We start from the raw sequence: 17,910 nt of genomic DNA, 5'->3' as shown, positions 1-17,910 counted from the left end.
AGGTAACTCTACTTGGTAGCATAGCAAGCAAAACTTAGATTCAGCACAGTACTTTAATAACCTACTTGTTTTTAAGTGTGTTCCTAATTCTGCCCTCCTTTTGTTGTTAACCTCTCATAAAAGGTACTTCTACTGTTATTGATGGACAACACATAGAGGAAGCGGTACAGAAGACTCAGATCAATGAATTCTCATAAAGTGAGGACAGCCATGTAATCACCACCCAAAGAAACAGTGTTTAATGGAAAAAGAACATCCAACTATGGAAGAATTTTCTTTTTGTTCTCTGAGACAGCAATTCTCTACACCTGGAGTCTGTATACTCCTTGAGCTATGTAAACTGATGCCTGCTAGTAGCTATGGGAATTCCAGGCATAGCATCAAAAGAAAATAATCCAACCTTTGGTGAGCCTTGCAAATATGAATTGCTTTTTAGTGATGGAAAATTTTACATAACTGGCATTTAAAAATAAATGTTTTTAATAAAAACAAGAGTACACATATGACTGTGAACATGTTTCCTTCTTTTGGAAACTACTCCTTTGGGTTTACTTGGCTACATCAGCTGTTCTTGATTCCAGTTTGCATGGAGGTGAAAGAAATATAGACAGAAGGCTCTACGTTACCAATGATGCAGTTAGAATTGTTGCAGAAATGACGGTGGCAGCTACACGGTACAAGTCTGCCTTTTTTTAGATGATTCCTTTTTAAACAGCAAGAAACTGAGGCCATTTGACTGGTGTATATCCCCCTGGAGGTCCTGCGTGGGCACAAACCAATTAAGTTGAGCACTCACTGAAACTGCTTTCCCAGCCAGGATGGAGGTTGATTGATCATTAAGTCAAAATGTTCACCTGTTAGACTGAAAGAGTTTACAGGTAGATCGGGCCCAAGGCCATTGACACTCCATTTCACTGGCTGAAACACTTCAAGTGGTTAAGTGAGGCGGGGGAAAGCCATTTAATTCTCTGCACCTGGTGATGGTCCAGCTGGGTCTTGCGTTGGTCTACGATTATGGCATGGAGGTAGGAAGCGGGAACTGCTCTTTATACGCATGGCCGAAGACTGGAAGTACGCCTAAACCAGTGGTTTTCAACCTCCGTGGACTTGAGAAGTAGCCGGGGAATTTAAACAACAAAAAGAGAGCCAGATGCTTAGGACTTGCCCAAGACCAATGACTCTGAATCTCCGGAGGTGGAGCCAGGCATCGAGCAGGTTTAATCACGTAATTCCACCCTGCAGCTGTGGCTGACAACGCGGAGCAAACAGTTCGACTCGGTAGCAAAGCCTCCTCTCTTGAGGAGGGCTTCCAGGACCCAAACCTCCTTCAGAAGGGTTGTCCCCGAGCCTGGGGGAATTTCAGCTCGCTGGTCCGGGTCCCAGAGGCAGAACTCGGGCAACTAGTTTAGCAAGAGACGGTCTCATGCACATCACCGTGCAAACACGCCTCGTGAGCCCGGCGCTAAGGCTGAAGTATAGCGACCCGGAAACGGCTCGAATAAGACCGGAGCCCCCAACCCCCAACCCCTGTAGGGGCAGACACCGCCGCGCGCACCGAGGCCGAGAGCTGAGGGCGCAGGCGCGGCCCGAGGAGTGGCGCGGAGGCGCATGTGTGGACAGCGACTGAGCGCTGAGGCGCATGCGCGGCGGGGAGGGCGGTGCTTCCGGCCGGCCGAGGTGGGGCCTGAGGCACGCGGGGGGCGGAACCCGTACCTCGGATTGCGACCGGGACCCCGCCGGCGACCCGGGTCGCGACCTCCACCCATCCCACCCATATGGCCCGGCACGTGTTCCTGACGGGGCCCCCAGGTAACCCCGCTTTCGTCCACCTCCGGGATGCCGAGGGGGGCCCATGGGGGAGGGGGACGTGGGGGGCGCGGTCCGCGCTCTGGGGGAGGGGCGGCCGGCTCCAGGGCTCGGACTGCTGGCCTCCAAAATTCCCGATTTAGATGACAGGCTTGGTGGTTTGAAGCCTGCCTATCCTTTCCCAGAAAACGTGATTGTAAGTCCATAAGGTAGATAGGATTGGAAATGAAGCCAACAATGGAAAGAGAAAGAACGGACTCGTGATGTGGTCATATATGGACTTCTTTATCAAGATATTAAATCGCAGGGTCCAGCGGCGGCAATAACATCTACTGTAGTGTTGATGTTGTGGTGTGCACAAACCACATTTCAGGATAGCTGCCACAACCGTGATTGACAGGAAGGTGTCTGATGTCTACGGATAGGCGCACGTGCTGGCCTGCTGTGACTCTGGCCTACAGACCTAAGGAAAGGAAGGGCGGAATTTCAGTCGAAGGAGAGTGCAACTGAAGATGTAGCCTTTTTCGCCCCGTCCAAGTTCACGGACCGCCTGAATTCCCCCCATGCATGAGGCTGCAGGTTGAGGAGACTTGATACTTAGAGGAACTCCTTCTCCGTCTCAGACCCTTTGTCTGTGCCTCTCCCCCTAATGCCTGTCATTGGGCAAATCCCTCGACCCTATGGGAATATGTGAATGGGATGGCGTTTTCAAATGAGAGACTAGAAGAGGAGCTGCTTTTTAAACCGAGGTGCTAAACATGTATCGGGCATGACTAAGAGAAGAGGCAGGAAGGTGGGGGCAGCATCAGATAGGCTAAGGAAGAAAGATGTCTTAGGAGAGAGTGATTTCTTCCTCTCCTTTGCAAGGTGGGTCTAACTTTCAAGTTAACTGTGAGTTCAGATATCAAAGATTGTAAATCTGGGCCTGGAATTCTCTTTCACTTTATTTTATAATGATTATGTTTAGCCTTATGTAGTGAAGGCTACACTTAATGTTGCAGACTTGAAACTTTTTGCCAGGCAATGGGGAAGCAGTGAGGAGGAGGATGGTTTGAGAAATTTCTGATATCCAAAGGTACTCCCTAGTATTGCAAAGGACTGTTTTCTGAAAGTTGATTTGTCAGTCCTTTATTTGAAACTTGGAATGCCATTTTCACAGCAGGCTGGCCCTAAGACATCTATGTGTTTCATAACAGAGGAGACCTGTTATTGTGATTGTTTCTGCCTGAGTCCTGGAGGTGTGTGGGGACAGAGGTTGGCCAGGCCAGCACTGGGTCTTGTTTTTTCCTTCTTTTATTTATTTATTTTTTTTGGTGAGGAAGAGTGGCCCTGAGCTAACATCTGTTGCCAATCTTACTCTTTTTGCTTGAGGAAGATTGTCCCTGAACTAACATCCGTGCCAGTTTTGCTCTATTTTCTGTATGTGGGATGCCTGCCACAGCATGGCTTGATGAGCGGTGTGTAGGTCCGTGCCTGGAATCAACCTGTGAACCCTGGGCTGCCAAAGCGGAGCACGTGAACTTAACCACTACGCCACTGGCCCGGCCCCTCCGTTTCCTTCTTTATAAAAGTTTTGGGTACACACGGTTGAAAGATGGTTCTACAGTATGGCTTTCTTAAGCCTGTCCTAAAACCCCCTTACCTTCTCTTTCTCCCCATCTTCTTCGTGCAGTTATAATGTGATTTGGATTAACTCAGTAGTCAGTGTTTACAGTATTATGACTATGTAAAAGCTAATCTATAATTTCTTTTCCTTTTATGCACAACTTTTTTTCTCCTTTGTAGTTACTGTCTTGTTGGGGTGTGTGTTTAATTTGTTTGGTATCTATCACCATCTCAGTCCAAACTCTGCCTGCTGTCTAGATCTCTCTGCATGTTCAGACGGTCAGGTAAAGACGTCGCTTTTTGCTGTATATGCTCTCAGTGCCCCACCTATGTCTTCTTGGCACTTAGCATTTTTCCCAACTTCCAACTGTTCAGCCTGTGACCTATTGGAGGGCTTCCTCTGGTCGCTGGAGCCCACTCTGCCTGCACACAGGGCAGGCCTGAAGGCCCAGGGAATTCCTGTCCCCCGGAAGCAGCCTTCGACGCAGGATAGGTGGGAGTTGGTGGATAAATGCCCTACTTCCTCATCCCTCAGACAGGATACCTCTGAGCCTTGTGTCTCCTAGGATTCCCCAATGGGATTAAGCTCCAGCCACCCAGGTGGTAACTTAGCTTGATGATGCGGTTACCTCCCTACCAGTGTGTCTTGGGATCACTTCCCAAATTAAACTACTTACACTTGAATCTTTATCTCAGGGTTGGCTTTATGGGAGAACCAGAGGCAAACTAATTCCAGAGCTTTCTGACCTGCTCTTCTTGTCTGCGTATGGTGTGGGGCTGTCATTTTGGGTCTCCTTCAGAGCAGGCCATTTCTTAGCCAGTGTAGACAGCACTAGGGTAGCCGCTTAATTAATAGAGATGAAAAATTAACTGAAAGAATATTTCTAGAGCTGAAGAGGAGAAAAGGGATTTGAGTCAAATGCCTCCTCTCGCTTTACCATGTCCTACCAAACATACAGGACCCATAGTGTCCCTTTTATTACAGCTGCTCCATTTTATCTTTTTAAAAATGTAAACAGTTTTGTTTTTTCTTACATTAAGAGTAATACCTACTCACTATAAGACCAAAAAAAGTCAAGAAAGTTTTAAAGGAGAAAATGACAATCATGTGGAATTCCAACATTTGGAAATAAGTATAGTAAACCTTTCCATATTCTTTTCAGTGTTTTCTTCTGTAGGCACATACATACTTCACTTTTTGTTTATTTATTTACTTATTGAGGAAGACTAGCCCTGAGCTAACTGCTGCCAATCCTCCTCTTTTTGCTGAGGAAGACTGGCCCTGAGCTAACATCCATGCCCATCTTCCTCTACTTTATATGTGGGACGCCTACCACAGCATGGCTTGCCAAGCAGTGCCATGTCTGCACCCGGGATCCAAACCAGCAAACCCCGGGCCGCCGTGAAGTGGAACATGCGAACTTAACCGCCGCACCACTGGGCCGGCCCCATACTTCACTTTTTAAAAAAAGAAAAAACATCATGAAATAATACTGTGTATGTGTGCTGTTTTTTAACCTGCTTTTTCTGCATTTATTTTTGTATATTTTGGTCTGTTTTATGTACTAATAAATATAGGTAAACAGTATTCTCTTTAATGGCTGCATGGTATTGCTGTGTATTTATGTGTCGTCATATACATGGTACCATAATTTAATATTCCCTTACTGAGCAACATTTCCATTATCACTGTTTCTTTGTTTTTTTTTTTAAGATTGTCACCTGAGCTAACATCTGCTGCCAATCTTTTTCTTTTTGTTTTTTTTCTTCCTCTCCCCAAAGCTCCCCAGTACATAGTTGTATATTCTAGTTGTAGGTCCTTCTGGTTGTGGCATGTGGGACACCACCTCAGCATGGCCGGATGAGTGGTGCCATGCCCATGCCCAGAATGCAAACCAGCAAAACCCTGGGCTGGTGAAACGGAGCGCACGAACTTAACCACTCGGCCGCAGGACCAGCCAACATTATCACTGTTTTGCTGTTGTAAAGAATGCTGGGGTGAACGTCCTGTTTCCTGTATCTTTGTACTGTGGTCAGATTCTTTACTGAGGCTAAATTCCTAGCCACAGAATTGCTGTGTGCTGTGGTGGCCACCATGCCACTTGCCTACATTAAACAGATTCTTTGTATTTTTAAGATTGGCCCTGAGCCAACATCTGTTGCCAATCTTCTTTTTTTTCTTCTTCTCCCCGAAGCCCCCCAGCACATGGTTGTATATTCAGTTTCAGGTCCTTCTGGTTGTGCTGTGTGGGACGCTGCCTCAGCATGGCCTGACGAGCAGTGCTGGGTCTGCACCCAGGATCCAAACCGGTGAAACCTGGGGCTGCCGAAGTGGAGTGCATGAAATTAACTACTCAGCCACAGGGCCAGTCCCTACATTAAACCGATTCTTCAGTGACTTTCCTTTACTGAGCATAGAGCTGGGATTACACAGTTCTCACAGAGCTCCACAGTTCTCTTACTAGCCACAGAGCCTGTGGCTGGGATCCTCTTAGCTTACTGTTCCAAAAGACCAGATGCCATTGTTAGTGTCAAGTTTGGAGGAGAGATTCATTAAATAAGAGTAATGGATCATATTTTATTTCAAGGAAGCTGAAAAGGCTTCTTGGGGAACCTTAATGACTTTTTGTGGGCAGCTGTAGAAATAATTTGCAACCCTGTGTGTGGTGTCTCAAAATAGCTCTATTGCAGACCTGCTAGAAGTTTTCCCGTTTTTGGGTAATCATGATGTCACTGACTTAAATCTTTATGGGAGTAAGGCTTGTATAAACAAAGTCGTGGCGATAAAGGTCCCTGTTAACATATATGGTCCTTAGTAGTTGTGTAACCTTGAATAAGTTTGCCTAACCCCTCTGTGCCTCAGTTTCTCCATCTGTAAAATAGGGACAAGGATGGTAACTGACTCAGGGTAGTTGTGAGGCTTTATCCAAGAAAATGCTTGTGAAGCAAGTAGAACAGTGCCTGGCTCCATGATGTCAGTGAGTCGTATGTTACATAGTGCCTGTTGGTGCTTGTCAACCCCACACGAGTTAATTAGAGCAGTCAGCAGGCTGGGAAGAAAGGAAGGGGTCAGAGGTGTGGAGGTGCATAGCTTCTAATTTGGGAAGGGCTTGGGAGCAAGTCACAGTAATGCTTCCACATGCTGGAGGAGACGATGGAAGGGATTGCCAACCTGATAGGATTGCTTTTGTGAAAAAGTTTAAAAACTACCATTTCTAGGGGTGTTACTGGTATTTAAGAGACAAATTTTCAGGAGACATAGCAATGTAAGTCCCTGGAGGCGTGAAGTGGCTTTGCCAGTGTTCACTGTAGGTCCAGAGTGCCTTAAAGGTTGAAATCCTAGTGTAAAGAGCCCAGCCTTTGACTCAAGCAAGACTAGTTTTACTTCCTAGGTGATTAAGTGTGGCTACCCAAGGAGGAGAGGAACCCCAGGAGAGGATAGAAACTTGTCTCACAGGATGCAAATTGCACTTGAGACTGTCATCAGAAAACCACTTAATTGGTTCTAGGATTGTGTATGTGACAAAATTAATAATGTTTCAGAATTTAACAATAAACTTTAAGATACTATTCATATTGTTGTTATGCTTGTTTCTTCTAGAAATTAAAGTTTTAGCATCTGGAGCAATCAAAATTAAAGCGAAGTTAATATTCATAAAATCCCTTTGCAGCCCATTTCTCTCCCCACCATGATTGCTGTCAGAGTCAGCGAGTATGTGCTCCAGCAAGGGCGTGGTTCCTAATGAACGCTTTTTTTTTTTTAGGAGTTGGAAAAACAACGTTGATCCAGAAAGCCAGTGAGCTGTTAAAGTCCTCTGGTGTGCCTGTTGATGGATTTTACACAGAAGAAGTCAGACAGGGCGGGAGAAGAATAGGATTCGATGTTGTCACGCTGTCTGGCATGCGGGGACCTTTATCTAGAGTTGGGTACTGATGTTTCATTTCTGTGGTGTTTTGTTCTCCCTGGGCACAGTGTTGAGCTGATTGATCTATTCTGTCTTGAAGAATCTTGGGCCTTTATGGATTTCCCAGAGAAAGAGATCAGAGATTGAAACCATCATATGAAAAACACAGTATAAAAATAATCACATTTCACTTAATACTAAGTCCACTGAGTAATAAGCTCTTCTCACTTTGTAATTCATAGCCCATTTCTAGTGCTACTTTCCAAGAACAGTTGGTGCACTAGCTTCCTGGAGCTTCAGGGGTGGACCCGCCAGGGTGACTGTGGCACCCATTGGTGGTGGTGTGCACGCTTAGTGGTAGTCCTGCCCTCAGGACAGCATGGAATCAGATCAGCTTTGCACACCACCACTTTTTGTGTAGGTGATTTTGAAGGATGATTTAGCATGTGTGGAAGGCCAGAGGCTCAGTGGAACAGCTAAAACCTAGAAATCAATACAGGGGTCTTTCAACAAAGAGCATGCTGTGTTTTCATTCAGGTTGGAGCCTCCGCCTGGAAGACGTGAATGCCGAGTTGGGCAGTATGTGGTGGATCTGGCTGCCTTCGAGCAGTTGGCGCTTCCCGTCTTGAAGAATGTGAGTGTGTGGTTTCTGCTTCTTGAGCCCATCTGTTCTTAGTGCATTGTGGGGATTGCTGGCCCTGGGAACAGAGTGGCTTTGGCTCTTAAGGAGACGTCAGTTTTGCATTTTACAGTCTAAAAGTCTTCGAGTGATTATGCCTTAGTAAGAATATGCAACATAATTTGCTGTCACTCTGAACTACAAGTCAATTCCTTGTCATGTAAGTTCAGCACACGTAAATATTTTATATTGGCAGGGCTCTAAGTCCCAACTACCGAGGTCCCCAAAGTGGTCTTTCCTTTGTCTTCCCCTTGTTTGTATCTTAATGTTGTTTTCACAGCATAGCAGATAAACATTGAGGAAGGGAAAATATTGTATGAACATAGTGGTAAGCACCTAACATATTATATCACTGTATCACCTGTTATTTTTTAAAACAGCTTTATTGAGGTATAATTCACAGACCAAATAATTCACCCTTTTTAAATGTATAATTCAGTTTTTCCTAGTATATTCAGAGGATTGTGCAAGCGATTATTACAGTCTAATTTTTGAATATTTTTGTCATCCCCAAAAGAAACCCCATACCTACTCAGCAGTCATTCTTCCTTCCTTTATCCCCCCAGCCCCTGTCAATCACTGCCTTATTTTCTTTGTCTATTGGGTATTCTGAACATTTCCTAAAAAGAGAATCGTGCAATATGTGGTGTTTTTTTCCCTAAGGAAGATTCGCCCTAAGCTCATATCTGTTACCAATCTTCCTCTTTTTTTCTTTCCTGAGGAAGATTAGCCCTGAGCTAACATCTATGCCAGTCTTCCTCTACTTTGTAGGTGGTTTGCCAGCAAAGCATGGTTGATGAATAGGGTAGGTCCATGCCCAGGATCTAAACCTGCGAACCCGGGCTGCTCAAGAGGATGCACCAAACTCAACCACTAGGCCACAGGGCCGGCCCAATATGTGATCTTCTGTGACTGCCTTATTTTACTTAGCATAGGGTTTACAAGGTTCACCCATAGCACAGCACACGTCAGTACTTCATTCCTTTTTATAGCTGAATAATGTTCCATTATATGGATATACCAAATTTTATTCAGTTGATGGACATTTGAATAAGTTTCCATTTTTGGTTATTATGAAATAATGCTGCTCTGAACATTCGTGTACAAGTTTTTCAGTAGACATCTGTTTTCAGTTCTTTGGGGTGTATGCTTAGAAGTAGAAATGCTGGGTCATACAGTAATTCTATATGTAACTTTGAGGAATCATCAGACTGTTTTCCAAACCAACTGCACCTTTCTACATTCCCCCCAGCACTAGAGGAGGATTCTGATTTCTCTACATCCTTGTCAACATCTGTTATCTGTTATTTTAATTTTATCTATTCTAGTAGGTGAGAAGCAGTATCACATGGTGGTTCTGATTTGCGTTTCCCTAATGACTAGTGATGTTGAGCATCTTTTCATGTGCTTATTATCCATTTCTGTATCTTCTTTGGAGAAATGTCTAATTCATTTCCTTTGCCCATTTTTCGATTGGCTTAGTTCTTTTTATTACTGAGTTGCAAGATTTCTTTATAAGTTTTGGATAACAGTCTGTTATCAGATGTATGATTTGTAAGTATATTCTTCCATTCTCTAGTTGTCTGCACTTTCTTGACAGTGTCCTTTGAAGCACAAATGTTTTTAATTTTGAAAAGTCCAGTTTATCTATTTTTCTTATGCTCTTTGTGCTTTTGGTGTTTTATCAAAGAAGGCTTTGTGTAATAGAGTTTCACAAAGATTTACTCCTATGTATTCTTCTAGGAGTTTTATAGTTTTGCTATTACATTTAGACCTGTGGTCTACTTTCAATTAATTTTTGTATTTGATGTGAGGTATGGATACAAATTCATTCTTTTGCATATAAATATCCAGTTGTTTCAGCATCATTTGTTGAAAAGACTATTCTTTCTCCATTTTATTGTCTTGGCAATCTTGTCGAAATCAGTTGACCATAGCATAAGGATTAATTTTAGACTCTCAGTTCTATTCCATCTATCCTCATTTTACTACTGCAGTGTCCTGATTACTGAAGCTAGGATTTTGATAGAGAGTGTATTGAATCTGTAGTTCAATTTGGGGAGTATTGCTCTCTTAATGGTGTTAAAGCTTTTGATCCATGAATACAAATGTCTTTCCATTTACTTAGATCTTCTTTAATTTCTTTCAGCAATGTTGTTGTGTAGTTCCCAGCATATAAGTCTTACACTTCTTTTTAAAAAATTTATACCTTAGTATTTTATACTTTTGATGCTATTATAAATGGAATTATTTTCTTAATTTCACTTTGGAATTTTCATTATTAATGTATAGAAATACAATTGATTTTTATATATTGATCTTGTATCCTGCAGCCTTGCTAAACTCATTTACTTAATTTTTTTGGTGAGAGAGATTGTCCCTGAGCTAACATCTGTGGCAGTCTTCCTCTGTTTTGTATGTGGGATGCTGCCAGAGCATGGCTTGCTTGATGAGTGGTGTGTAGGTCCACACCCGGGACCTGAACCTGCAAACCCCGGGCCACCAAAGCAGAGCACGTGAAAATCACTATGCCGCTGGCCCAGCCCCACTAAAGTCATTTATTAGTTCTAATAATTTTTAGTGAATTCCTTAGAATTTTCTATATAAAAAAATCATATCATCTGCAAATACAGATCATTTTACTTCTTCTTTTCCACTTTGGAGACCTTTTATTTCATTTTCTTGCCGAATTGTCCTGGCTAGAACCTCCAGTACAATGTAGAATGGAAGTGGTGAGAGTAGACATCTTGGTCTTGTAAAACATTCAGTCTTTCGCCATTAATTACAACTTACAATGTTAGCTGTAGGTTGTTTGTAGACGACCATCGTCAGGTTGAGGAAGTTCCTAGTTTGTTGAGTGTTTTAGAATGAAGAAATGTTGGATTCTGTCAAATCCTTTTTCTGCATCTACAGAGGAGATTATATGATGTTTATTCTTTATAATAATATAGTCTATTACATTAATTGATATTTGGATATTAGGTGAATCTTGCTTTTTTGAAATAAATACCTCTTGGTCATAGCTTTTTATATGTTTCTGGATTGAGTTTGCTAGTATTTCATAGAGGCTTTTTGCATCTATATTCATAGGGTGTATGGTCTGGAGCTTTCTTTCCTTGTGATATCTTTGTCTAGTTTGGTAGATGTCAGGGTAGTACTGGTATCATAGAATGAGTTAGGAAGTGTTCCTTCCTCTTCTAATTTTTGGAAGTTTGTGAAGGATTGGTATTTTTCTCTGAATGTTTGGTAGAATTCATCAGTGAAGCCATGTGGGTGTGGGCTTTTCTGCATGGGAAGCTTTTGAATTAAATTTAATTTCTTTACTTGTTATAGTTCTGCTGATTTTGTATTTCTTGTTGAATCAGTTGTGGTAATTTGTATCTTTAAGTAATTTGTCAACTTCATCTATCTAATTTGTTGGCATATAGTTGTTTGTATATTCCCCCATAATCCTTTTTGTTTTGTAAGCTCTATAGTATTTTCCCTTCTTTCATGCATTATTTTAGTTATTTAAGTCTTCTCTCTTTTCTTGGCCCATCTAGGTAATGGTTTATAATTTAGTGGATCTTTTTTTCCCCCAGTCTTTTAAAAATTACTTTACTGAGGTCATATTGGTTTATAACATTGTGTAAATTTCAGGTGTACATGATTATATTTCAGTTTCTGTATAGACTGCGTCGCGTTCATCACCAGTAGTCTGGTTTTTATCCGTCACCGTATGTATGTGCCCTTTTACCCCTTTCGTCCTCCCCACACCCATTTCTCCTCTGGTAACCACCAATCTGTTCTCGTTATCTATGTGTGTGTTTGTTTAGCTTCCACATATGAGTGAAATCGTGTGACATTTGTGTTTCCCTGTCAGATTTATTTTGCTTAGCATAATACCCTCAAGTGCCATCCATGCTATCGCAAATGGTACAATTTTGGGGTTTTTATATGGCTCAGTAGTATTCCATTGTGTATATATATCACATCTTTATCCATTCGTTTGTTGATGGGCGCTTGGGTTGCTTCCGTGTCTTAGCGATTGTGAATAATGCTGTGATGAACATAGGAGTGCATATATCTTTTTGAATTATTGATTTCATGTTCTTTGGATAAATACCCAGTAGTAGAATGGCTAGACCATATGGTATTTCTATTTTTAAATTTTTTTTTTAGTGAGGAAGAGTAGCCCTGAGCTAACCATCCATTGCCAATCTTCCTCATTTTACTTGGGGAGATTGGCCCTCAGCTAACATCTGTGGCAACCTTCTTCTGTTTTGTACGTGGGATACCTCCACAGCATGGCTTGATGAGCAGTATGTAGGTCAGTGCCCGGGATACAAACCTGCAAATCCTGGGTTGCCGAAGCAGAGTGAGTGAACCCAACCACTCTGCCACTGTGCTGACCCCCACTATTTTTAATTTTTTGACAATTCCCCATACTGTTTTCCATAGTGCCTGCACCAGTGTGCATTCCCACCAGCAGTGTGTGAGGGTTCACTTTTCTCCACATCCTCTCCAATACTTGTTATTTCTTCTTAATAATAGCCATTTGGTCAGATGTGATGTGATATCTCGTTATGGTTTTGATTTGCATTTCCCTAATAATTACTGATGTTGAGCGTCTTTTCATGTGCCTTTTGGCCCTTTCTGTATCTTTTTTGGAAAAATGTCTGTTTACATCCTCTGCCCATTTTCTTTTTGTTTTTAAAGATTTTATTTTTTTCCTTTTTCTCCCCAAAGCCCCCGGTACACAGTTGTATATTCTTCGTTGTGGGTCCTTCTAGTTGTGGCATGTCGGACGCTGCCTCAGCGTGGTTTGATGAGCAGTGCCATGTCCACGCCCAGGATTCGAACCGACGAAACACTGTGCTGCCTGCAGCAGAGTGTGTGAACTTAACCACTCGGCCATGGGGCCAGGCCCTCCTCTGCCCATTTTTTGATCAGGTTGTTTGTTTTCTTCTGGTTGAGTTTTATGAGTTTTTTATATATTTTGGAAATTAACACCTTGTCAGATATGATTTGCAAATATTTTCTCCCAGTTGGTGGGTTGTCTTTTTGTTTTGTTGATGGTTTCCTTTGCTGTGCAGAAGCTTTTTAGTGTGATATAGTCCCATTTGTCTATTTTTTCTTTTGTTTCCCTTGCCTGAGGACACATGGTCTTTGGAAAGATACTGCTAGGATCAATGTCAAAGAGTGTACTATGTATGTTTTTTTCTAGGAGTTTTATGGTTTCAGGGCTTACGTTCAAGTCTTTAATCCATTTTGAGTTAATTTTTGTGTATGGTATAAAATAATAGTCTACTTTCATTCTTTTGCATGTGGTTGTCCAGTTTTCCCAGGACCATTGATTGAAGAGACTTTCCTTTCTTCATTGTATGTTCTTGACTCTTTTGCAGAAGGTTAGCTGTCCATAGATGTGTGGGTTTATTTCTGGGCTTTCAGTTCTGTTCCATTGATCCATGTATCTCTTTTTCTGACAGTACTATGCTGTTTTGATTACTGTAGCTTTGTAATATGTTTTGAATTCAGGGAGTATGATATCTCCAACTTTGTTCTTTTTTCTCAGTATTGCTTTGGCTATTCAGGGCTTTTTGTTGTTCCATATAAATTTTAGGATTCTTTGTTCTATTTCCATGAAGAATGTTAGGATTCTGATTGTGAGTGCATTGAATCTCTGTATTGCTTTAGGTAATGTAGACATTTTAACTGTGTTTATTCCTCTAATCCATGAACCTGGAGTATCTTTCTATTTCTTTATGTCATCATTGATTTCTTTCAATAATGTCTTATCCTTTTCAGTGTATAGGTCTTTCACCTCCTTAAATTTATTCCTAGATATTTTATTCCTTTTCTTGTGATTGTAAATGGGATTGTATTCTTGATTTCTTGTTCTGCTATTTTGTTATTAGTGTATAGAAGTTCAACTGACTTTTCTGTGTTGATTTTGTACTCTGCAACTTTACTGTATGTGTTAATTATTTCTAATAGTGTTTTTGGTATATTCTAGGGTTTTCTGTATATAGCATCACGTCATTCACAAAGAGGGACAATTTTACTTCTTCCTTTCCAATTTGGATCCCCTTTCTTTCTTTTTTTTTTTTTTCAGCTATGAAATTTGGTGCTTTTTCTGTTAAATTCTAGGTATTTTTTTTTTATTAATGTTATGATAGATTACAACCTTGTGAGATTTCAGTTGTACGTTTTTATTAGTCATGTTGTGGGTACACCACTTCCCCCTTTGTGCCCTCCCCCCACCCCCCCTTTTCCCTGGTAACCACCGATCAGATCTCCTTATCAATATACTAACTTCCACCTATGAGTGGAGTCATATAGAGTTCGTCTTTCTCTGACTGGCTTATTTCGCTTAACATAATACCCTCGAGGTCCATCCATGTTGCTGTGAATGGGCCAATTTTGTCTTTTTTTATGGCTGAGTAGTATTCCATTGTGTATATATACCACATCTTCTTTATCCAATCATCAGTTTCTGGGCATGTAGGTTGGTTCCACGTCTTGGCTATTGTAAATAATGCTGTGATGAACATAGGGGTGCAACGGACTCTTGAGATTTCTGATTTCAGGTTCTTAGGATAGATACCCAGTAATGGGATGGCTGGGTCATAGGGTATTTCTATTTTTAACTTTTTGAGAAATCTCCATACTGTTTTCCATAGTGGCTGTACCAGTTTGCATTCCCACCAACAGTGTATGAGGGTTCCTTTTTCTCCACAACCTCTCCAACATTTGTCGCTCTTGGTTTTGGATGTTTTTGCCAATCTAACGGGTGTAAGGTGATATCTTAGTGTAGTTTTGATTTGCATTTCCCTGATGATTAGCGATGATGAACATCTTTTCATGTGTCTATTGGCCATATTCATATCTTCTTTTGAGAAATGTCTGTTCATGTCCTCTGCCCATTTTTTGATCAGGTTGTTTGTTTTTTTGTTGTTAAGCAGTGTGAGTTCTTTGTATATTATGGAGATTAACCCTTTGTCAGATAAGTGGCTTGTAAATATTTTTTCCCAATTAGTGAGCTGTTTTTTTGTTTCAATCCTGTTTTCCCTTGCCTTGAAGAAGCTCTTTAGTCTGATGAAATCCCATTTGTTTATTCTTTCTATTGTTTCCCTCAACTGAGGAGTTATAGTGTCCGAAAAGATTCTTTTGAAACTGATGTCAAAGAGTGTACTGCCTATATTCTCTTCCAGAAGACTTATTGTTTCAGGCCTAATCTTTAGGTCTTTGATCCATTTTGAATTTATTTTGGTGTGTGGTGAAAAAGAATGGTCAATTTTCAATCTTTTGCATGTGGCTGTCCGGTTTTCCCAGCACCATTTGTTGAAGAGACTTTCTTTTCTCCATTGTAGGCCCTCTGCTCCTTTGTCGAAGATTAGCTGTCCATAGAGGTGTGGTTTTATCTCTGGGCTTTCAATTCTGTTCCATTGATCTGTGGACCTGTTTTTGTACCAGTACCATGCTGTTTTGTGGATCCCCTTTATTTCTTTTTATTGCCTAATTGCTCTGGCTAAAACTTCCAGTACTATGTTGAATAGGAGTGGTGAGAGTAGACACCCTTATCTTGTTCCTGTTCTTACAGGGGTGGCTTTCAGTTTTTGACCATTGACTATGATGTTGGCTGTGATTTTGTCATATATGGCTCTTATTATGTTTAGTTACTTTCTATACCCATTCTATTGAGAGTTTTTTATCATAAATGGATGTCGGATCTTGTCAAATGGTTTCTCCATGTTTATTCTTCATTTTATTAATGTGGTGTATCACATTGATTGATTTATAGATGTTGAACCATTGCTGCATCCTTGGAATATATCCCACTTGATCATGGTGTATTGTCCTTTAATGTATTCTTATATTCGATTTGCTAATAGTTTGTTAGGATTTTTGCATCTATGTTCATCAACGATGTTGGTTTGTAATTTCCCTTTTTTATGTTTTCATCATGTAGTTTTGATATCAGAGTAATGCTGGCCTTGTAAAATGAATTAGGAAGCATCCCATCCTCTTCAATATTTCAGAATAGTTTTAGAAGGATAGATATTAAGTCTTCTTTGAGTGTTTGGTAGAATTCTCCAGAGAAGAAGAAAAGTCCTGGCCTTTTGTCTTTTGGGAAGTTTTTGAAGACTGTTTTCAATCTCTTTATTTGTGATCAGTCTATTCAGATTCTCTATTCTTGATTCAGTTTTAGGAGGTTGTATGATTCTAGGAATTTATCCATTTCTTCTAGGTTATCCACTTTGTTGGTGTATAGCTTTTCATAGTATTCTGTTATGATCCTTTGTATTTCTGAAGTGTCTGTTGTAATTTCTCCTGTTTCATTTCTAATTTTGTTTATTTGAGCCTTCTCTCTTGTTCTCTTGGTGCGTCTAGCTAAAGTTTGTCACTTTTGTCTGTCTTTTCAAAGAACCAGCTCTTAATTTCATTGATCCTTTCTGTTGTGTTTTCAGTCTTTGTTTCATTATTTCTGCTGTGATTTTTATTATTTCCTTCCTTCTAGTGACTTTGGCCTTTATTTATACTTTTTTCCTAGTTCTTTTAGGTATAGTGTAAGATTGTTTATTTGAGATTTTTCTTGTTTGTTGAGCTAAACCTGTATTGCTATAAACTTCCCTCTTAGTACTGATTTTGCTGCATCCTATCAGTTTTGGTATGTTGTGTTTTCATTTTTATTTGTCTCTAGGTATTTTGATTTCTCCTTTGATTTCTTCAGTCATCCATTAGTTGGTCAGTGGCATGTTGTTTAGTCTCCACTTGTGACTTTTCCATGTTTTTTCTTGTAGTTGATTTCTAGTTTCATACCACTGTGGTTAGAAAAGCTGCTTGATATGATTTCAGTCTTCTTAAATTATTTGAGGCTTGGTTTGTTTTCCAACATATGGTCTATCTTTGAGAATGTTCCACGTGCACTTGAGAAGAATGTGTATTCTGCTGTTTTGGGATGGAATGTTCTATATATACATCTGTTAAGTCCATCAGTGGTCTAGTGTTTCATTTAAGGCCACTGTTTCCTTGTTGACTTTCTGTCTGGATGATTTGTCCATTGACATAAGTGGAGTGTTAAAGTTCCCTACTATTATTGTGTTGCTATCAGTTTCTCCCTTTAGGTCTGTTAATAGTTGATTTATATACTTTGGTGCTCCTATGTTGGGTGCATCTGTATTAATAAGTGTTATGTTGTTTGGTGGAGTGTCCCTTTTTCATTATATAATGCCCACTTTTGTCTCTTGGTATCCTTTTTGTCTTGAAGTCTGTTTCGCCTGATATAAGTATGGCTACACCCACTTTATTTTGCTTTCCATTTATTTGGAGTGTCATCTTTCATCCCTTCACTCTGAGCCTGTGTTTCTCTTTAGAGCTGAGATGTGTTTCCCAGAGGTAGCATATTATTTGGTCTTGTTTTTTAATCCATTCAGCCACTCTGTGTCTTTTGATTGGTGGATTCAATCCGTTTACATTTAGGGTGATTATTGATATATGAGGGCTGATAATACTCCCATTTTTCTCTTTTGTTTTGTGGTTGTTCTGCACTTCTGTTATTTCTTTTTCCTTGTGTTTCTATCTGCCATTTCAGTTTGGTAGTTTTCTGTGATGTTTTTCTGAGTTTTCTCTTTACTTAGAATTTGTGACCCTGCTCTGAGTTTTTTGTTTTGTGGTTACTGTGAGGTCTGTATAAGAGATCACGAAGATAAGATAGTCCTTTTTCTCATAGCCCCTTACCTCCATTAGCCTGTGTCAGTTCTGTCCTTTTCCTCTTCTTCTCTTGTGTTTTTATTGTCACTAATTATTCTTTGTGTTGTGAGTTTGTGGCCTAATTGAAGTGGTTATAATTATTTTTGATGCTTTCTTTCCCTTTTTTATGTTACAGTTCTTTACTAAGCTATTCTGATATGAGCTTATTCTGCCTATTTTCCT

The 17,910-nt window shown here is 40.6% G+C and overlaps 1 protein-coding gene and 1 long non-coding RNA gene across 15 annotated transcripts in view; one reads left to right on the top strand and one right to left on the bottom strand.

Moving 5' to 3' along the window:
- Nucleotides 1-213: 213 nt before the first annotated feature.
- On the bottom strand, nucleotides 214-1,583 carry LOC139082577 (uncharacterized). The gene is made up of 2 exons (XR_011538729.1): nucleotides 855-1,583; nucleotides 214-760 (listed from the first exon to the last, which is right to left on the bottom strand). It is a non-coding gene; the product is annotated as an uncharacterized lncRNA (long non-coding RNA).
- Nucleotides 1,412-17,910, top strand: part of NTPCR (nucleoside-triphosphatase, cancer-related) — a 66,521-nt gene continuing 50,022 nt past the window's right edge. For 7 of the 14 annotated variants that reach the window (XM_070614870.1, XM_070614780.1, XM_070614863.1 and 4 more), the window contains exons 1-3: nucleotides 1,622-1,809; nucleotides 7,176-7,338; nucleotides 7,854-7,950. In XM_070614870.1, coding sequence (XP_070470971.1) covers nucleotides 1,776-1,809; nucleotides 7,176-7,338; nucleotides 7,854-7,950 — 294 coding nt within the window. In that variant the 5' untranslated portion in view covers nucleotides 1,622-1,775. Of the gene's footprint in view, nucleotides 1,810-7,175; nucleotides 7,339-7,853; nucleotides 7,951-17,910 lie in introns of all 14 variants that reach the window. The other 7 variants (XM_070614822.1, XM_070614811.1, XM_070614800.1 and 4 more) reach the window with 4 other exon arrangements.

The sequence above is a fragment of the Equus przewalskii genome, chromosome 1 (genome assembly GCF_037783145.1).
Source record: "Equus przewalskii isolate Varuska chromosome 1, EquPr2, whole genome shotgun sequence".
NCBI lineage: Eukaryota > Metazoa > Chordata > Mammalia > Perissodactyla > Equidae > Equus > Equus przewalskii.
Note: the sequence above shows the minus strand (reverse complement) of the source record. Positions and strands in the feature narration are given on the sequence as shown.